This window comes from Myxocyprinus asiaticus, chromosome 30, assembly GCF_019703515.2.
Source record: "Myxocyprinus asiaticus isolate MX2 ecotype Aquarium Trade chromosome 30, UBuf_Myxa_2, whole genome shotgun sequence".
Taxonomy (NCBI): Eukaryota; Metazoa; Chordata; class Actinopteri; order Cypriniformes; family Catostomidae; genus Myxocyprinus; species Myxocyprinus asiaticus.
This window is the reverse complement of record NC_059373.1, coordinates 8,195,696-8,218,504: the sequence shown is the minus strand read 5'-3', so window position 1 is coordinate 8,218,504 and position 22,809 is coordinate 8,195,696. Positions and strand designations below refer to the sequence as shown.

The following is a 22,809-nucleotide window of genomic DNA, read 5'->3' as shown; positions in this document are numbered from 1 at the left end:
GTGCAGGGAAAACTGCATTAGTAGGATAGTGTTTAGTTAGCTCCTGAACCCTGCACTTTTAAAATACTAATAAGGTTTTACATTTTGGATACTTAAACTAGGATTTAAAAACAACTACCTGAGAATTACACATTTACACCAAAGAACAGACCAGAACACAGAACATTTGTAAATTGTTTATAGACTATATTATCACAGACTACCATCAAAGTGATGCATAACTGTTTTATTCAGATGAATTAGTAAGCAGGTGCAAATCTGGACCAAAAAAAAAAAAAAAACAGTTCACACAGGCCATGATATTTGAGAACTTGTTTGTGAAGAATTTGCAGTTTAGTTATTCAATGTACTTATTAGTATTTGTTTTACATTGAACTGATAAATGTAATTAACATTGAACAAGAAAAGATAACACAAAGCAGTTATTATTGGTAGTAAATATGACTGTCAGAAACCTACTCTTGACCTTTAGTCAATTTGCAAACAGTAGGAACTGGAGTGTTATTGAGTCATTGAAAACCATAAGTAAGTAAAATTGGTGGGCTGCAGTCATATACTCTTTACCCTAGAGGCAAATACTTAGCTGGGTTTATAGATATCAGTTTTAATTAAAACAGAAGCTGCTATATCATTTCTTTTGAATCAAGAAAATTATTTTACTTGTAATGTGGAGAGTTAGACATTTTGGCTCAACTGTTTCTCTGTAGGTGCCAAAATGGCGTCTGTTTCTGTGCTCGGACGTAAACAGCGCCAGTTTCCTCTTCGGGAAGGAAGATCTGGGCAACTGTGAAAATCACACTGAAGATATGGGAACGGAGAGTCGCGGCCCTAATTAAATTCTTTTTTTATTTTATTTTTATTTTATTTTTAATTATAGATCTTCGCCATTTTTTGAGGTAACTCACATAAATGTAGCTGCTATCTATATTTATCGATGGACAAATTTAGAAAAAAACCCAATTATAAAAAAACATTACCCTCGATTTTCAGTTGTTTGTTTGCGAGCAGTAATTTGTGTCTGCAGAGTTGTTAGCGAGCCAGCTCGCTTAATGCAAATTATAAATGCCTTCATTTTTACACAGAATTTCTCTAAATTGGACGTTAATCGTTCGCAAACACATTTGAAGGTATTTCCGGGTGGGTTTAAAGCAGTTTTGTTGGGGGGAAATGTGATTTGTTTAGCTGGTAAATTGAAGCTACCAAGCGAGCTAATCAGCTAACCGATACTAGAAATGGCGTTTTGTACGGTTGCACGTGATTATTTCTGCTTTATTGAAGTACAGCCATTTAGGACAGCTTGAATTTACTGTAGAAACTGTACAGATATTAAAACAGTCATGGTCACCCAGCTGTGAGTCCAGTGTTATCGGGTTATGCCGTGCTTACATAGAAATGCATAATAACTAGCATGGAAACATACTGAGGATTTCCATTTTTTACATTTGTTGTTCTAGTCTTCACTACATCCACGCAGTGTTTTGTAAATTACAGGGTTATCTTGGGTTTGTAAAAGATCCAGCGGCCCGGGCCTCAGTCCGCGGTCTTGAGTTGATCAGCTATCCGACATCATAGCGATTGAGTCGGTGTGAAGAGCGCAGCCTCGTCGCGCAGTATGGGCGATAGCAGAGGTGAGCCTGTTTTGGTTTTATATCCGCATGTGACCACATCTGTGCAGTTACATTTACACTTAGAACTGTGAACTTAGATTTTGATTGCACTGTCTAGTGCCTGGTGTATAGTGTTTTTCTGCTGTTCTGTCTGGTACATCTGATGCTTGAGGTTCATGGTGCTGAGAGCACAATAATTTGATCATAGTTTTACAGTCATATTCTGTATTGCCTTTTAATAAAGAATATAACTAATACATTACTGCCCTGAATAAAGATATGTTTAAATGGTCTAGCTTAATAGTTTAAATCTCAGTTTGCATGTAATGAAATATACAATGGTGAAATCTTGTGTTTTCCCTTATATTTAAACTTTGCACGGTCTGATCCCTTATCCCATCCTTTCTCCTATCAGATTCCCGCAGTCCAGACAGCTCGTCCGTGTCCTCACCACTTTCAGGCCAGCGTTCGCCCCCACTGGCCCCATCCGCCGCTGCCTTGACCTCCCTGCCACCCATGACATCAGCGGTGAACAGTCCCATCAGCAGCATAGGCTCGCCCTTCTCCGTCATCAGCTCCTCTCTGGGATCTCCCTGCCTCCCCGGAACTCCCTCTGTGGGCTACGGACCCATCAGCAGCCCACAGGTGAGCAACTGCATGTTACCTGTTCCTACCTTCTGCCGATCGGTCTCTATTTTATTTCTGAAAGAGTTGGATGCATGTGCGATGTAAGCTAAACAGTCCAGCTTGTATGAATATTTGGCTTCTATATGTACAGTCACTTTCACAGTTATTTATTTATTTTTTTCACTCAGTATGTTGGACATGCAAAATCAAATAGGCCTGATTGTAGTTATTGAATGATCTAGAGTTTGCCTTTTGCAAAACATACTCAATTATTCCTTGTGGAGAAGTGTATAGAGAATAAAGGCTTTTATTTACATTAAATACTATTTTAAGAATTTATCTATACTACCTTTGGACCATGGCACCTGCATGATATAAACACCCCCCCATCTCCACAAATGTTTGCATAGGTTTTAGCTCATACATGAGAAAATCCTAACCCAAGTATTACTCTTAGGTTCCCATAAATGATTCCTCAAATTGTGCACTTTGAGTAGAGGTGTTCTATTTTGCATGATTGGCGATTGCCAGTATAAAGTTCAGAAATGATTAAAGCTTGCATCATGGTTGTTTGATTCTGCTGTATTATCATTTGTAAGTCACTTTGGATAAAAGCTGCGCTAAATAAATAAAAGATTTATAATAATGAAAGATTTGAAATATGTAATTAGTTGCAAATTTTCAAGGGTTTGTTTCGAAAGTTTTAAAATCCCATTTTTGTTTTTACAGAGGAAATTTTTGTTTTTCTTCTAAAACTGTTAACCTTCAACAGATATAGTATTTTGACCTTTCCTTTGAAAACTTTATTCAAAAGTCTCTTTGGTTGCTCATCTAATTGTTTATCTCAAACTAAAGCTATAATTTCTACAATACAAGAGAGAATTTGTTTTGAGATTAACAAAGTGAAAGTGCACCTCCCTTGATCCACACTCACGTGCCCCCTCCTCATCACTGCATTTCTGCTTCACAGATGAGCATGTTTCCCAGAAACGCAGAGGTGAGACCTTGTACCCTCTCTCAGTTCCTCACCCGCTCATGCTCACCTCGTTTTCACTTTGTTTCGTGCATATTGTATTTCTCTACCCTTTTCCTGTTGCTCATGTTGCTCAAATGCAGTTCTGTTTGGATGATTATCTAGCTTGTGTTTGGGGGGTCAGTTGACATCGCAGTGCAATCAAAGATAGATCCATAATGATCACTTGACATCTGTTTAGATTTTTGATGAAAATTAGTTTGAATGATTTGGGGAGGTGGTTGGAAATATCTTGTTGTGATCCGTTAACAAGGGTTTAGAGCTAATCAGGCATGTTACTGACAATTGAAAATGTACATGTATTTTTATACTATGTGATTGGGTCTCTCTTGTTTTTTTACTAACAAATATCAGTACATTTTTAACCACAATATTTCTTTTCTGTTCTCATTTCTTATCAACCCATCTCCCCACCTTTCTACTCTCTCTTTTCAGATCAACTCAACCGTGTCCATGTCGGGCCTGCACGCCGTCAGTAGCTCTGATGACGTGAAGCCACCATTTGGTTTGAAGCCACTGTCCGCCCACAGTCCTGGACCCATGGTTTCACAGAAACGTTTATGTGCTATCTGTGGGGATCGCTCCTCTGGTACGTCACTGACAAATACAGGGGTCTTGTTTTTTTACTTATTTGTCAACTGCCTCATGCCTCGTTCTGCTTCTCTCCAGGTAAGCACTATGGTGTGTACAGCTGTGAGGGCTGCAAGGGCTTTTTCAAGCGCACTGTGAGGAAGGACCTGAGTTACACATGCAGAGACAACAAGGACTGTCTGGTGGACAAACGGCAGAGGAACCGCTGCCAGTACTGCCGCTACCAGAAGTGCCTGGCCATGGGGATGAAGAGAGAGGGTAAGAGAACCACAGTTCCCCGTCCCACCTCACACATACACATAACACAGACCCCAGCAGGTATATGTTCACCACCTAAAGGATGACAGTAGAGGTAAGGAATAGTGGTCAACTGATATGGGTTTTTCATTGGCTTATGCCAATATGTAGAAAACAAGGTGGCCAATATATAGGATTATCTTATTGTCATTTAATTTAGTAATGGTAAAAGTGACGGAAATGAAATTTTACACAATATTTACTGTTCACTCAAATGTTTAAAAAAAATATGAGAATAGAAAATGTTTTATCCATAAGGCTGTCAGTACGCTTTGAATTACTTCTGTTAATCAGGGAAGCGGGCATTTTTAGCTGCCTTGGCTGGAAGCTTTAAGAGAGCCAAGTATTAGCTGATTAATCAGCCTGGCCAATTTATTACTTCCAAATATCAGCCAATTAAATATTCTAACTGATATTGGTTCCAAATATTGTCCGATTGTTAAGCCTGGCCGAGATATCGGTTACAAATATTGACCAATTAATTAGCCTGGCCAGTATATTGGTTCTAAATATCAGCCAATTAATCTGTCTGGTTGATACATTTTTGCCATATATTGGCCAATTAATCAGCCTGACCAGTATATCGGTTCCAGATATCGTCTGATTAATCTGTCTGATAGATAAATTGTTTCCAAATATTGGATTTAAGCAGTCTGGTCAATACATCTTTTCAAAATATCGGCCAATGAATTAGTCTAACTGGTATTGGTTCCAAATGTCGGCCAGTTAATCAGCCTGGCCAATATATTGGTTCCAAATATCAGCCAATTAATCTGATTGATAAATAATTTCCAAAAATTGGCCAATTAATCAGCCTGACCAGTATATTGGTTCCAAATATCAGCCGATTAATCTGTCTGGTTGATACATTTTTACCAAATATTGGCCAAATAATCAGCCTGGCCAGTATTTCGGTTCCAAATATTGGCCGATTACTCAACCTGGCTGAGATATGGTCTCCAAATATTGGCCAATTAATCATCCTGACCAATATATTGGTTCCAAAAATAGGCCAGTTATAAAGACTGGCTGAAATATTGGTGCCAATTAATCAGCCTGACCAATCTATGGTTCTAAATATTGTATGGTTAATCTGTCTGACTGATAAATTGTTTTCAGATATTGGCCAACTAATTAGCCTGGCCAATATATCGGTTCCAGGTATCGGCTGATTAATCTGTCTAAAAAAACGGTTCCAAATATTGGCCTTTTAAGCAGTCTGGCCAATACATCTTTTCCAAATATCGGCCAGTTAATTAGTCTAACTGGTATTGGTTCCAAATGTCAGCCATTTAATCAGCCTGGCCAATATATTGGTTCCAAATATCACACAATTAATTTGTTAGACTGGTTAATTGTTTTCAAATATTGGCCTATTAATCAGCCTGGCCAATATATAGGCTCCAGATATTGGCAGATTAATCGGTCTGACTGATACATCGGTTTATCACTAGTAAGGAGAGATAAAGAGAGAGAGGAAAGGTAACAAGTACTTTCTAGAACATAGTAAGAAAGGAAAAGAAAATGTAAAAGTCCAAGTAGAATTGGAAGATGTAGATGTTAAAAAATTAAAAAATAAGGTCCAGCAGAGACAAGTCGCTTTTTTCACTGTGATTGTAAAATGGAATTATGGATAAGTGACACATCATGGCACAAATCGGAGAGGAGAGGGGGAGGGAAGGCTGTTGTCACCACTAACACCTGTCCCCCTCTCTCCCTCTTTTGTTTCCTCTCGTTCTCTCTCTTCCTCCCTCTCCTTCTGTAGTGGTCCAAGATGAACGACAACGATGTAAGGAGAAAGCAGGGAAGGGAGGGAGGGGTTTTGTTTGTGTGTGTGAGAGTGTAAATGATGATTAGATTGCTCTGAAATCCTGTTAGATTTTAGTCACAAGACCTTGTGAAAATGCTGTTTTGAATATCTGCAGAGAATGAACCAACGTTTTAGCTTTGAATTGGCCATTGAAGATGGATTTTTTACTTTAACTTAAGTGTGTGAATGAATGAATGTTTAAAACTAACCAGGAACAACATGTATCTGCATATTTGTGTCTGTTTTCTTCTTTATCACTTTCCCTTTTTACTATCCCTGTATCCTCTCCTGTGCTTTAATTTTCTCCTTCCTGTAATGTTGACCTTTCTCATACTGTCCTCCGCTCTGTCCTTCATTTATCCTTCATTCTCTGGTTCCTTTTCCTCATTTCCCTGTGTGCGATGCAGCCGTTCAGGAGGAGCGTCAGAGGAACAAGGAGCGGGATGGAGAGGTGGAGTCCACCAGTGCTGTGAACGAAGAGATGCCAGTGGAGAAGATTCTGGAAGCAGAGATGGCCGTGGAGCAGAAGACCGAGCTACATGCAGATGGCAGCTCAGGGGGAAGCTCTGTGAGTGAGACAAACCTTAAGGAAATTAACCATCTTTGGTGCCAGAATCCTCTGCTAGTTAATATTATGAGATTGGTGTCTAAGTCTAGTCATTGTAGCTTGTCCTTGCCATGAACCACTCATTTAGGAGGAGGCAATCTAACCGATGCTATGTTCAGGGGTGGGCTAAACAGAAATCGGACATAACCCTGAGAACACAGCAAAATAATCTGGAGTGATCATGGATCTCATTTACTCTCAGACAAAAGTTTTGAATATCGTAAGATTTTTGTTTTTTTAAGTCCTCGTGGTGGCGTAGTGATTCGTCTCAATCCGGAGGACAAATCCCAGTTGCCTCCGCGTCTGAGACTGTCAACCCATGCATCTTATCACGTGGCTTGTTGAGCGCGTTGCCATGGAGACATAGCGCATGTGGAGGCTTCACACCATCCATGCTCAACTCACCACGCGCCCCATCGAGAACAAACCACAGTATAGTGACCACGAGGAGTTTACCCCATGTGACTCTACCCTCCCTAGCAACCGGGCCAATTTGGTTGCTTAGGTGACCTGGTTTCCTGGGATTCGTACTAGCGAACTCCAGGGGTGGTAGTCAGCGTCTTTTACCACTGAGCTACCCAAGCCCCCATTGGAAGGACTCTTTGAAGCAGCCTGGGAAGTTGTAAACGTGATTTGATTTTGACTTGCAAAAAACAGCCAATCATATTGTATCTTGTAAGATATGCATCAGATGGTCAGTGAGTGTGACTTCTGAGGCTGAGACTTTACTGTATTAAAACAGGCAAGTGAACAATTGCACATATACAATGGTGAAACAAGGGAATAACTTACCTTTGCACTGATTAGTTTGAGTTGCTGGCTTGTGATATTATCTAGTGTTTGGTAGCTTTGGAATGAAGATTATGCTAAGTTCCAGCAACAAGACTAACATGACATTTTCGTCTGGTAGGGTTTGATGGTTTTTTTCTCCACAAAATCCCTTAAACTAATCTTTCTCTTTTTTTATATTTCTGTCTCTTTTTTTCCTCCCCTCAGCCGAATGACCCGGTCACTAATATCTGCCAGGCTGCTGATAAACAGCTGTTTACTTTGGTGGAATGGGCAAAAAGGATCCCTCATTTCAGTGAGCTGTCCCTGGATGACCAGGTCATCCTACTGCGTGCCGGTAACCATCTCTCTCTCTTTCTGACTTATCAAAACAAGTCTTTATTATTATTAATATTATATTACAAATAATAATATATACTGTATATATATATTTGTCTTGTCTTTGGTAGGGCTAGGTGATGTATAGAATATTGATTAATCGCGATGGTTTTGCTGACAATATGAAATTAAGCAATATTGTGAATATCGCAATGATTTTAATGTGCTTTTATTTTAAGTTTCATAGAGCGCATCAGTAGACAAATTTCATGATCCTTCAGGGCTGCACAATTAATCAAAATAACATCAAAATTGATATGCAATTTAAAAAAAGTGATATTCTCAAAATGTGATTATAAACAGGGTGCAATTAAAGACAGATAAACATGTTCTGTGTGCGTTTTAGAATAATAGAGTGAAGCACTGATCTGTGCATGCGCGGGGCTCAGGGACTCATGTTTTTAGCACTTTAGAGTGGTTCACATGCACTGTGGAGAAAAAAAAAGTTCTGCATGTTCAAGCATTTGTGCAATTTGAAACATTAGTAACCGCTACAGGTTATTTTACAAATCTACAAATGTGGCACAGTTTAAAAGATAAGGAGATGACATTGTTTCACCAGATGAGGAACATTGTAAATTGTCAAATACATACTGCATTTTCAGTGTCAAAAGTTCCTGGAGAAGGTGAAATAAATGGGACAGAAATATATTACTTTTTGAATAAAACAAATCTAATCCTCAAAATAATATTGCTAATTCAGCATTGTATTATAATTATAAACTTGACTGGGTCCCACAGAAGTAATTTAGTATTATGCAATATCCAACTTGGTTTCCAAAAAATAAGTGAGAGAAGTAGTTTGTGCACACCTTGTTCGTTCACAAAAATATGTGAATGTAAATAATGCTTTTTATTAAGCTACTATGTATGATTGTAAATTGAATATAAATTTAAGAGTGCATATCATTAAAAATGATTAAATCTCCTTGTGTTCATTTAGTAAAAAAAAAAAAAGTGGGATACATGCCTTCATTGTTTAGATTTTTATTTAATTCGGGGTCGGGAACCTTTTCACTAAGGAGGCAATTTTTTAATTTTTGGTTGATGCATTTTTTCAAAAGAGCACAAATTTTTAATTTTTCAGTAAAATAAAATGTTTTATTACTATAGACTAGTCAAAAGCACAAAAAGAAAACAAATATGCAACAGTTAATTAGGTAACTTTGCAGTATAGAATTGAGTACACGTGTTTGTGCGGGTCTCCATAAAATTACTTAATTTTACAATTGTTCGTGAAAAAGTTCACCTCCCTTTTGGGCTGGGAGATATGTAAAAAATATTTGAATGATAATCGCCTTAAAATATCACGATATCCGATTATACCGTCAACCCCCCTGCCAAGGGTCAGTGAAAATTTTTGCTTTATTGATTTTGCTTTAAAAATTAAATTAATTTATTGAAACATGAAAAACGTAAAAGACATTTCTAAATTCAAATTGCATTTTAAATGAAACGAAAAAAGCAATTAAAATAACGAAGTGATCAAAAAAACGTATACATAACCACCTCCCCAAATCCAAACATTTACCATCTCCAAGGGTTCCATTTGTCATCACGTAAGCATCCGTTTGTGACAACAGGTGAAAAATTACTAATAGCCTACAAATTAAGAACTAAAGACAATTATAAATGTAAATATAATAATAATAATAATCATAATAAATAAGCCTAAGAAATTCCCATGTGTTCCCAAAAAAAATGCTGCCAAATGTGTGTTCTTATCGAATGTGTTCTTGTCATGTGTCACTCCGGGACATCTTGCAGGTCACCCGCCTGTTGCGGGTAAATGAGCAAAATTACCTGCATTTGGACGAGGAGCTTGTGAACTGGATTGAGCCTCGTCGCATTTTGCGGGTGGCGGGTGATATTTCACACCCTGGGCGCACATAAAAAATGACGAACGTTCTTAAAATCGCTCGTAGAAAATACTCTTAACTGCTAAGATCAATAGTTATTGGGAAACGAGGCCCAGAACTGTATGCATGTGCATGTCTTAGAGAAGCGCTTTCATTGCACTGGTGAATAGCAGAGCTCACTGTGCACACATATCAAATCAGACGTGCATCGGCGGCTTTTCTTTCATCTGTTCTTCAAAATATAATCATGTTTCGTCAAACGCGCATCTTTGTGTCTGATTTCCTGTAATATATCACTCCAAGAAGTGGGTCGCCCTCCACAGTGGCTGGTACATCAGCAAAATTACCCACCACTCCGCATGAAAAATACGCATTTGGCAGGTGTTAATTTCAAACCTTATTCACCAGGAGTAGGCTGTATGACAAATTCGGGAGAAAGGAAATCAAAACAGTGTCATTGACTTCAAGTTTTGCAATCGCACCCACACTTTCTGCAGGAAAATTATCTCTAGAAAGAAATTCTCACTTTTGAGCCATTTCAGAGCAAATACATAATTATCGAGATGTATATCAAATATCGTCAGTAGGCTGCAAAATAATCAAGATATAATTTTTGTAGCCATATCGCCCAGCTCTAGTCTTTTGGAAAGGATTCAGTATCTGCCTAATCAGAAGGATGCTAACATTGAAAAAAAAAAAAAGGATGGTACTGATATGGTCCCTGAAATAGCTTGCATGAAATAATTTGTCATTTATTGCTGATGAGGTCAAAAAGTAAAATCCAGTTGGCTCCATGTTGAGCCTCTCATTCCTCCCTTTTTTTCTTCCATCTGTCAGGCTGGAATGAGCTGCTGATCGCCTCATTCTCTCATCGCTCCATCACAGTGAAGGACGGCATTCTGCTGGCCACTGGCCTCCATGTGCACAGGAACAGTGCTCACAGTGCTGGGGTGGGAGCCATCTTCGACAGGTAATACTCATGTCCCATGACCACAGACAGGATAACCTTTATATAGATTTAGTTGCTGTTGGTTTTAGATTCACAAATCCTTTCACAGTGATTATTTTTCACTGTAGAAATTGTTGAAATCACATCATCATTCATGGTAAATGTACATTTACTCACACTCCTGTTTTTCCAAGTATGACTTTTCTCTCTTCCATGAAACACAAAAGAACATGTTAAGTAGAATGACAGATTCAGTCACCATTCACTTGCATTCAATGAAATTATATGGTGGCTGTCATTCTGCCTAACATAATATTTTGTGTTCCACAGAAGAAAGTCATATGGGTTTAGAGTAATGTGTAGTTGAGAAAATGACAGAATTTTTATTCTGGGGTGAACTATACATTTAAGGCATAAAGTGCTTTTTGATTTTTCCTGTGACATGACAAAGAAAGACTTTTTGTACCTCCCGACAGTCTGCCGGCTTGATGCTGCTGTATAGAGTACTTTTATAGATTGACATAGCATGACCAGACAAGATATGCGCACATCCAAATACACACGTGCACCAAGACTCTGCATCAGTCAGCAACTGTGTCCCCCACAGATGCAGCGCAAACTATTGAACCCTGTGATCACTGTTAATTTGCTGTTTATTATCACAGCAATTTTACTGTTTTTTTTTTAAGGGTAAAATATTAATCATATTTCTTAAGATTCCTCATTACTTCTCAGTACTCCATAACTGTATTTTTGTCTTAAATTAAAGTATAACAGGCTACAGGTTGTTGTTGATGTTGTTGTTTTTAAATTTGTACCATTCTAAATTATGTTCATATGAATATCTCTGTTAATGCCGTTTATCTCATTTTCATAATGTCTCGGCTTCAGAAACTTCACTGTCCACCTCACCTGATGTATATCGCTTAATTGTCTTTCTGTCTGCAAATAATTGTGATGTGTGTGCTTGTGCTTCCTGCTTTGCATTCATTGGCTCATGCATTAAATGCCATTTATGCCATTTAATTTATGCTAATGTTGTTTAGCATCACTTAAGTTTAGCTGAGAAATTAAGAGCTGCTAAGGATTATGTAAGCGCTTGGTCCATAACAATAGGGCTGCACGATTATGACAAATCATAATTACCGATTATTTCCTTTTGATATTGTAATTGCGATTATTAATTTTGATTAATATAATTAACATTAAAGTACTTTGTTTGGGACAGCTGCATGTCATCTTTGTGGGCTGTGCATTAAAACAAGCTGAGAACTTTGTTCCTGAATTACATTATTATTTTAATTGCATGCAAAAAGTGATTCACATTTTGAATAAATTATACACACTATAATTTAGATTAATTTATAAATTAGCATTACTGATATGCTTTTAGACTAATTTAAATGCCTCAGATTTGTCTTCTCACGGCTCAAAAAATATGTTGTAAAAAGGACATTTTTGTGAAGTGGGAGTAAATCTAAATGGAATGCTGAAATTGACACTTCATGATTATATACAGTAATTGCGACAGCTGTAATTGTAACCTTGATTATTAATTGTGAATTAGTGAACAGTGAATGAGCTGTTTTATTCCACAAAAAGAACATTTTTTACTGGCACCACCACAAAATGTTTTGTGTTTATGTATATACACACATACACACATATATATATATATTATGTATCTCTTTTATAACGATAAATTCATACACATTTACTGGAATATGATGGCATATCGTGCAAAACTAATTTTTATTTTATATTTTTATTTCATTTTTAAAACCATTTTTTGACCATGTCAGGTCATATTGTATGTTCGGAGCTTTGCCATTTCAAGCTTTACTGTCACCAACCCATATTTCACTCTCAGCAAGAGCCTGTAGCTTGTTACTCTTTGAACTGGGCCTGCCGCATACATGCGTAGAGTCTAAACGTTTCTGTCTGGGCCTTTCTGGAGCGGGCAGACATTATTTAATAATGAAATGTGTAATGACATTCTAATAACACATTGTGATTGAACACACAGGGAGAGTGCGCACAATGCAGAGGTTGGGGCCATATTCGACAGGTAATAACCCTCCGCTATAAACAAACAAATTAAAACAAACAGCAGCAGTCAGGAAAGCCTGTAACTTGAGACAGTTTATTTTGAATTGAATTATGTCTGGGGCTGTTTGGAACAGGTGAACCAAACTGACCTTGTGTACTTGTGTCTGTGTGTTGAGCGCATTGATAACAACACCACTGGACTCACAATTATGTTTTATGTTGCATGCTCTGTGATGACTTTGAAATGTTAATTTCTTGTGAATTGTTTTTGTCAGACATTGTTGTATAAATATGATGAACAGCCGAAATGTTATTTTTATGTACTTGTTATGAAAATAATTGTATCCGTTATTTAATTTTTTCTGATGCTTGATTTGTTGGACTTCAAGCTTTAACCAAAAACCTCTCCCACCCACCCCCTTTCCCCCTCTGCTTGTGATCCCTCGCTCCTTCCCTCCCCCGTGTTCATGATGTTAGGGTTCTGACGGAGCTGGTGAGCAAGATGAGGGACATGCAGATGGATAAAACAGAGTTGGGCTGCCTGAGAACCATCATCCTTTTCAATCCAGGTCAGACCGAACAGTCAAACAGACACCTTATCATTTACTTAATGAATATTGGTGATGCACTTGGTATTACTATGCATAAATCAACTACTGCTATAATCAACAAGCTTATTGAATTGCTATTCTTGCTTTGGAACAAAAACATTTGATGTGCTTTACTTAGAATTTCTCTTGTCATTGTAATAACTTGCATAAAACACTACTAATTTATAATTCTACAGTGCACAGCTTTTTAAAATATGTTTGATTTATTGAATACTTTAAGTCTGTTGTATGACTGATTATACGGCTGCTCATGGCAGAGTTGTTCTGTCATAGTTGCAGGTTTACGTTTTGTGTGGTTTTATTTTACAGATGCAAAGGGATTGTCGAGCCCCAGTGAAGTGGAGTTGCTGAGAGAGAAGGTTTATGCATCGCTGGAGGCATATTGTAAACAGCGATACCCAGACCAGCAGGGCAGGTACAGCACACATGCCATTTTTTTCCTTCTATACCTCAAAACACTGCAACAGTAGAGTTTCGGAAGTAAAAAAAAAAAAAAATCCATTCAGAATTTCCATAGAAATTTTTATTTTTAGCAATAATGTATCAAGTTTTCAAGAGCAGACCTGCCAGGAGCTCCAAAGTTGTAATGCATTATTTTTAAATAAATTAAGTCCTATTTGAAGAACTACACTATGTAGTACATTTTTTTAAATGCTAGCTAGCGTAGATAACACTAGCAAAACATTATTTTGCAGTAGTTAATTGGAAGTTGTAGAGTTATAGCATAAAAGACAGTATTGATCTTTTCTGGTAAGTGAATAAATGGAAAATGTAATCAGAATCGTTGAGCTCTTTTGTGCCAACATAGAGTAAATCTCTCTAACATTGTGGTTGAATATAGTTTAACTACATCTCTTGTCACTTGGTTTACAGGTTTGCCAAGCTCCTCCTCAGGCTCCCAGCGCTGCGCTCTATTGGTTTGAAGTGCCTAGAGCACCTGTTCTTCTTCAAGCTGATTGGCGACACCCCAATTGATACTTTCTTAATGGAGATGCTTGAAGCGCCTCATCAGATCACCTAATCTGGACCAGTCTTAATCCAGTTCAATCCGGTTTGCACCAGGGTATCACAGTCCCCCTGGGGCTCTGGGGCTTTACTGTGTCTCGTATCCCATTAACACCTTCCCACAATTCTCTTCTTCCCTCCCCCCGCTCACCCTCGCTGCACCTTTCAAACAGTACAGCCTCAATAAAGACTTAAAAACTGTCCGGGAAAAAAAAAAAAAAAAAAGATTTTTTTTTTTTTCCCCCCCATGTGACGTTTTACACAGTGTGAGGTGTTCAAAGAGATTATTTTTAAAATTCCCTGCAGGTTCTAAAATGTATCATAAGCTTCAAAGACTTCCAGTTTTAGAACTCTCATATTGATTCTAGAGATCTTTGTGTGTCATTTTTGGTTTGTATGTTACTCTGAATGCACGAACTGTATATATACGTTTGTTAATGCAGTTAGACAGCCTGCCGGCTGAACACAGTGCATGTGTGACCGGGGTGAGAATTTCATCCAGCGTGCCCATTGGCTGGTACGAATCAAGTTATGCCAAACCCATCCCCTTTGTAGTCCCATAATGTAATGTGACTGTGGAAGACTGCTAACTTGCTATCTTTGGGCTTAAACCTTGAATTCATAATTTGTACTGTACTCATGAAATGAGTCCATTTTCTAAATGGCAATGCATCTGGCCAAAATGAAATGCAGGCCGGGGTTTTACATTTGTGAATATAAATGTATGCAGGTTTTCAATTGTTGGACATGAATTTTTGATCATGTTCCAAAAGAGGGCCTAAAGGCACAGATAGAATCTTGCAGGAAAATCCTGCTTTTTTTTTTTGCGGCAATAGGAAGGTTGAACTCTTTTTTTTGTGTTTATTCATCATTTTTGTTTTGTTCTTTTGATGGGGAATTGCATTGGTAGAGGTTGTGGCACCTTCTAGAGGACATTTTACCTTTGATATTTCATAATTCTCCATGTCCTGATGATCAATTTCTTAACAATTTTCTTTCACAACTTTAATTCCTGAAATGGGAACTACCAGCACACCCCTCAAAAAAAGACTAATATTTATAAAGTTTTTGTGTGTGTGCTGTGATGTATGAATATGTCCAACCACTCTTGTCCTTTCCCACTTGATCGGTGTAGCAGGCCTTTTTGTTGTGTGTTCATTCACCTAAATCTGTTCGTCATCAGGCTCGTTTGGAATGAACTGATACTAATGTTGGCATAGAAAAAAAACAAAAGTGTTTCTGGTTTGCGTAATGTGTTGGGATGGCCCTGCGTTGGCCGTTGAGGTGTAGTACTTTATAAAAGGACCTTCTACATTCCATCTGTACAGGTTGCAGTGCATCCTCAAAGTAGCTAACTGAACCCCTGAATCATGCAACTTAAGCCGGCATCACACTAGCAGACTCAAAACAACTACATTTTGGCTGAGGGTGTCACACTTGCCCACTGTTTTGCTGAGATCTCGCTCTCTTCAGTCGGAGGTATGACACACTTGCCGATAAAGAATGCTGGAGTGGTGACAGACATACCAACTCACTACAACTCTCTCTCTCTCTCTGATTCCCTGTCACGTGGAGCTAAAGTACCACATGAGCATAAACAATTGGTAAAGAGTGATTTATTATGTAATTCATGGATTAACTTTACCTTGTGAAAGTGTGTGATTGTGTATTTATTCCCTCATGGCTTGCCGTAGAACGTGTATGTCCATATGCATCTTTCAGCGAGTAAAGAAATTACGTTCAATAAAAACAAACGCTTGTGCCTCCGCGTTCTGAATTCATTAGTCATTTTAGTGTGGAAAAACGCTTGGTGACGGAATCACTTTGGATTACAATCAGCAGTTGTGCAGACATGCAGCCGAGTGCACTGAAAACGTTCAGATCTGCTTGACGTCTTGTCAGTTCTTCAGTAAAAGAAGCCCATTGATCACTTGAAGTGAACATAAGAGCCCGCTGCAGCGACAACAATTTTTTCTGTCATGTTGGATCCTTTTATCCTTTTGCTGGAACCTTAAACTCAGCAGGGAGTCCCGACAGTCAAGTGATTAACGACCTCCCGCTGGCAGGCGCAAATGCACGCTTCGTCTTTCTCCGTCTGGCGATTATGCTAATGAAGCTCATACCTGAATATCACTGGAAAAATCGGCTAGCATGATGCTGGTTTAACCAGAGTGCAAACTCAAATGCATTTGTCTTATTTAGAAGGGACTGATGCCACTAAGGTCATTATGTTTGCATTACACCATCAGTCTGAAAGGCAGAAGAGTGATTCTCATGAAACATCAAGAAAATGTCCTTGTCCTGTTATACTTCAAAATCAAAACAAATAAGAAATTATATTTTGCATATAGAAAACAAAGCCTTGGACCAATGGTTTTAGGACCATTTAAGATTTTTTGTATGTTGTGACATTTTCATGACCACTGCACACATTTTACCCTCCCAATTCTCATTACCGCAATGTGAAAAAAAAAAAGGTGGTCATTATGATATTCTCATTACTGCAATGTAAAAAATAAAAGATATTTAATATTCCCTTGGTATTGCCTTTCATTTTAATTTAAAAACTCCTAGTACTACAGCATCTTTTTTATTGTAAAACATTGAAAAACATGAGTGTGTAACGGTAATGAGAATAATGAAACAATGAGAATAGTAAAAGTAAAACATCCAGATGCTTTAATGAGTAATGAGAATTGTGGGGTTTAAGTGTCCTTAAAAAGATGTAACAGTGCAAAAGATCTTAATCATCCACAATGTAGGTAATGATGACTTTCATTACCATTACACAGTCATGTTTTGACTGTATCGCTGTTAAAAAGATGCAGATTTCTTGTTACAAAACATATCTTTTTTTATTTTTTTATTGACTTTGGGTTAAATATGACATGGGCCATTTTCATTACAGGTTTCATGAGAATCATACAGATGTGTCCAAAAACCAGCATTGATTACAATCTCTATGCATTTATGAGGAAAGAGACTGGTGTAGAATAGAATTCTGGCCATTAAACAAGAAATTCAGTTCAGCAAATGCATCAGTGTTGCTGTTGTGTGCTCTTGTGATATATACCTGTTGGCTTTAAGGTGCTCATATCATAACCAATCTATCCAAGTACATGTGGGTAGTGACTTAAGATGAAATACTGACAATATTTGAACATTTTATACAATGAAATAGCTAGAGATTGCAAGTGGTCCCACCTGTTTTGGTGCTAACGACAACGGTTAGACAAATGTCAACTACAGTATGAACATACACACCAGTGCATGGCATACACTCAACCACTGGTCAAAATATGCAATGACACTATACTCAAAACTTGATTTTGATATATACCCCCATTTCTAGTTTAATACGCCATCTACTGCGTAATGGATTAAAAGTAGTTTCAAAGTACTTGCAGATTACTATTTGAACTGTTTTACAAAAATGGTCTTATGCATTAGTAAGGTGCTTTAACCTTCCTGTTGTGAGTTAAATCATATGCAGAACACTTGTCAGATGAGTACATTCGCCACATAGTTTTTAGCTTGCAAATGAATTTGAAAATCAGATGATATCAATATATGTTTGCTATTAATATGTTGTGACTGATTCCAGACTTCCAATTAAAGCTTCGAACTATTGTTGCCCCCTTCCATCTCTTCCTTGCGTTTTGTTTTTGTTAGGACCAGTGGTAGTAAGGATCCTGTCTTGTGGCCGTTTCTGTGTATTCCACACTCAACCTCTGGTTCTGTATCGTTAGCATCCCAGGAGTTATGGTTTCTCAAGAGATTTGTTTTCCATTTGCATGTTAAATCTACACAGGTTTCATTAATCCAGAATTTGAAGCAAATTCATTCGGTGCTGATTGTCTGCTCTGTATCTGAATAGTGGAAAGGCACATTTGATCACATGCACTGTATGCTTGTGTTTTCTTCTGGGCCACTTGAGCCACACCAGGGTGGTCAGTCAATCTATGTGAGTTTTGTGTGTGTGTGTGTGTGTGTGTGTGTGTGTGTGTGTGTGTGTGTGTGTACATCATTGCAAAAAAAATTCTTGTTTTGTGTGTGAAAGATGCATAAACAATGCTTGAAGGCGCTCAGTGGAGTTGATGTATGGTGAAATGATTCACTGATTTATAAAAGTTTCCTTGAAATGGAATGCAATGGCCCTGTGTTCTATTACTTGATTGTGGTTTATCACAGTTATACACCGTGAACTTGTGTTTTCAAGTGGCCAACCTAACTTTTCTTTTAGGGGTAAATTTTTTTTTCTCTCCGAAATTTTACCTTTTTTCATAGTCATATATATTGAAAAGCTCTATAAATTAGTTGGTTGCAAAGTATTCATAAAAATGAATACAAAGCTTGCACACAGATTTATTTTTATCCATTTTCTGTTTTGCAGCGACGGACGGTATCCCCTGAATACCCATGATGCACCTGAAATGAATGCAGTACTGCCAAACGGGTTGCAGGGGATCTGATTCTCTGGGGTTTCTAACCTCTACTTGATTGACTGTGTACTGTGTAATGATCACTTTAAACAGATCCCCTTTTGCAGCTATTTATACAGAACTGAGCAAATTGGTGCTGCAGTTTGTTTCGCGTGTGGAAAGCCCTCCTGTTTGTGTGTTTGAAGTGGAATGGTACTCTGAAAACTTGAATTAATCTCTGCCTGAGAATGAAGTGGTTACGTTACAGTCTAAGAACCGATTCACTTTAATCTTCGGCATGGCTTATGTGAAGTGAAGTGAATGTTTGCTTCTTAAAGACGCATAAGTGAAGTGATTTTTGGGCTGTTTTCACCCGTTTTTCTTTTTTACCTTTTTTTTTTTTTTTTTTGCAGTGACACTATTTTTATGACAATTAAGCACCCCAGACCCTATTCTCATTACTGTAAAAATATATTGTTTAAATTGTAAAGTATTTATACATCATGGTAGTATTTATTTTGCTGCCTTTTATGCAGAATGAACAAATTATTCTATTACAGTAGGTATTTTTACTGTAATATCCTTAAATTACTGTATTTCAGTAATGAGTCAATGAGAATTTGGAGGGGAAATATGCTTATTTGTCTTGAAAATACTATGCAAAAAAAAAAAAAAAACAGAATGGTCCTAAATTCATTCTTATGCAAATGTATGTGTATATATATATATATATATATATATATATATATATATATATATATATTTTCTTTTGGCTTTGGGGTGAAATGTGACCTGAACATGTTTTCATGAGATTCACCCATACAAGGACATGTTGGATGGAGTTGCAACTGAAGGAGGGCTCTAAAATGTTTGATTTAAAGGGAGACTTAAAGAGACTCCCAACTTGATGTGAAAGAGCTTTTTTAATCTCCCCCCCCCCCCCCAAAAAAACAAACAAAAACATTTTCTTATGCAAACTCTCTTCTTATGCTTTACATATGTGTGTGTTATGTATTATTGCAAAATCTGTTCTGTTCTTTGGGATCTTTTTCCCACCCACCCACACCCTTCCCTCTTAATTTTTCGTGTCTAGTTTTTAAATCTGTCTCCAGCATTTGTGGAAATAATGGACTGTACTGAGTGTGGAGAAAAAACAAAATACTTTTTTTTCGTTCTTTTTGCTCTTTTGTCATTTAATTCAGAATCTGTTTTGTTTGATGTACAATGTGTAAGTAAAGGTTTTAATTCTGCAGAGTCTTGTGACGGTTTCTCTGTTCCCAAACATTCTGTCTCCCTTTTTTCAGAAAATAACTTCCACTGTAATTGCCAGAACATTTGTAGAATTATTTTTCTTTGATTAATTGCAAGTTTTTTTTAATAATGCGACAGTAGTTTATCAACATTAATCACTCGTTTCTTTAAAAAAAACTTGCTCTTTAATGGTGTTTGATGTGTTACATTCCCATCCTTTTTCAGTCTAGGGGTTAAGGACAGAAGTAACAAATGTGGAGAGAGAGAGAGAGAGCGCACGCACAGGAAACTTCCCGTCTCCAAACCCAGCACTACAAACACACACTAGGAGTAAGCTGGATTTAAATTTATTAAAACAAAGGAAAGTTAAGGGAAACATACATGCCTTCAGGAGGGAGCAAGGCCAAAAATAAGAAACAAAACAAGATATCTGTCTTGGTATTAAACCTGTAACTTCCATAAAAACCCAAAACAAAGAGTTAAATATATGACAACAAAACTTCCCTGGCTAATCCAGATAAACAGGAGAAAAAGGTTTCCCAACAAAATTGGGATTCCTCAATCTATTATAACTTTTTACAACAGAAAGTTCCTCTTAAAATCCAGCTTCAATTCAGCAGTGCACTGACCTCACATCAGAATGAATCAGAATGAGCTTTATTGCCAAGTATGCTTACACATGCAAGGAATTCATCTTCGTGACAGAAGCTTCAAGTGTACAACAATACAAAAATAATACAGCAACAAGACAGAGATGACAATAAACTAGAGTAAAAGTGAATGGAAAATAAGTATATATGGAAATGCACAATAGGACAAAATATATACATATGTACAATATACAAATACAAATCTGTTATATACAGAAGCAAGGGGTTGTTGTTGCCACAGCCTCGTCGTCATTCCTAGCGTGAATAAGGTCTATGCTCACAGTTTATCCACCTTATTTTTCAGCAAAACTAGGGTGCCGCCATTATCAACCTTGAATGTTGGCCACTTCCAGCTATTTTAGCTATACAAAAATACCTCATTATGCTGCTTTATATTACAGACTGGCAATACATGTCGACATATTATCATTAATTACGATTTTTATAAACATATTGGTTTTGAACGCATATAGTTTTACCGTTTGTTGCATTTTGCCATTGTTTTATCACACACTGTTGCACTGGCAGAATGAATGAAAACAGGCGCTGACAGTCCTGGGCGCCATCTGACACACCTCCACAAACCTTACACAACCAGCAGAGAGAAGATGCCGGGAAAATGCTGCTTCAACTTTCTTTGCATCAAAACTGCATCTTGTTTCATCTTGACAAAATAAATAGTAAACGCCTTTTACTCTCTGTTCTTGTCAGAGAGCATTCTCTCTTTCTTAGCAGTGTATAGTAAACAGACACGCAGATCTCACATCCAGCATGGCTTATGAAACATTGCCTTTGGAAATAAATAAAGGCATCATCGGAGGTTATGCAGTTACATATGAACGGAGATTTACATAGAGACAAGAAAGACTGCATCGTCACAATCTCATAAAAGAAAGAAGCAGATTTTATTACCGTCTCTTCAATACAACAACACAGCAACAAGTGAATTATTGACTTTTTTTACTATAAATGCTGACGTTAGAAAACTATCTGATATTGGCACATAATTGTGCTGTACATCCTGTGGTTGTGTGATACTTTATAAGACCATATCACTAAATTCTGGTATTATAACCTTCTAGTTATTTACACTGCGGTCAATGCCAGCGGAACTTTCTCACATTCGCCGAAGTGCAGCTGCTGCTTACTTCCGAGTTGCTAAATAAGGTGGATACGAGTAAGTGAACACCAGCTGTCACGAGCAGATGAGCCCTTAACTGTTACACAACAATAAAAGGATAGAGGAGCCCCCACATCACAAGTTTCATGAAGTGTCCTGCAGTGTGTGAGCTGTTATAAATCTGAAACTATTTGAAATATTTGTTATAATTGTACACTCAAAAGAATATTTGAGCATATTTTTAAGATTTATGCTTTTCAGTTTTTGTAATAAAACGGCAAAAAATTGACAAGTTTTTTAATTTAACCAAATTAAATGAATAAAACTTAAATGGAGTTTTCATAAAAATATTTTAGCCTATTTTTAAGATTTATGTGTTTAAATTTTTAGAACAAAATTCAGTCAAATTGAATTGAGGAGTCTTTAACAAAAGTGAGTAAAACTTTATGAAATGTGTAAATCTTAAAAATAGGCTAAAATATTTTTGTGTACATGCAGATTTACTACATGAATCATTAGTAGGCCTACTTCTGATCATTTAAATGAATAGGGGAAAAAAAGCTTAAAGGTGACTAAAAAATGTAGGTGTCTTGGAAGAAATGGTGACTAGTTATAGAACCTTAAATATACATATAAATACATTTTAACCAGACATTTTGATGTTGAGAAAATGTTCATGGACACATTATTTGTTAGCTACTCTTAAACTGGGGTTTTCCCCTCTTTCACAAATTTAGTTGTCTAGTGAATTTGTCTTTGACCTGTCTTTAGTTACGAGGTGGTAGCGTCCCGTTTGCTTTTGGGGGTCCCTCGGGCGCACATGTGAGTTAGTTTGGACCTCAGTCCAGCAGGACCCCCGGGTTCTGAGCGGCTGCTGGCGCTGCAGTGTTCTGCTGTCACCGCTAGAGGGAGCACTTCTGAATCACCAGATTAAGCAACAGTAAAGAGATGTTCTGGCTCCACACCTTCACTTCATTCTCCTCCCTATTTTTTCTAAATTATTGGCTACGCTTACAAATAAATAAATAAATAAAAATAAGGATGATAAATTTAAGTCAAAATGTTCAGTGCCAGTGACTTAACGCCTACTGACATGTGACTAGTGCATTTTTATTCACAGAGAGCTTATATATAACTACAAAAAAAAAAATATAT

The 22,809-nt window shown here is 37.3% G+C and overlaps 1 protein-coding gene across 8 annotated transcripts; it reads left to right on the top strand.

The window, feature by feature from the left end:
• The first annotated feature begins 517 nt into the window (after positions 1–517).
• Positions 518–18,217, top strand: rxrba (retinoid x receptor, beta a). 8 transcript variants are annotated; one of them, XM_051663702.1, is made up of 14 exons: positions 522–896; positions 1,492–1,628; positions 2,023–2,252; positions 3,205–3,231; positions 3,703–3,856; positions 3,937–4,116; positions 5,921–5,944; positions 6,373–6,533; positions 7,569–7,698; positions 10,436–10,568; positions 12,574–12,615; positions 13,074–13,165; positions 13,517–13,622; positions 14,081–18,217. In XM_051663702.1, the coding sequence occupies exons 2-14, from the start codon at positions 1,613–1,615 to the stop codon at positions 14,226–14,228; spliced, it is 1,443 nt and encodes a 480-aa protein (XP_051519662.1). In that variant the 5' UTR covers positions 522–896; positions 1,492–1,612; the 3' UTR covers positions 14,229–18,217. The 8 variants fall into 8 exon arrangements, with proteins under 8 accessions (XP_051519669.1, XP_051519664.1, XP_051519666.1 ...); XM_051663703.1 differs by lacking the exon at positions 522–896 and adding an exon at positions 980–1,127; XM_051663704.1 differs by lacking the exon at positions 5,921–5,944 and having other exon boundaries at positions 520–896.
• The last annotated feature ends 4,592 nt before the right edge of the window (positions 18,218–22,809 follow it).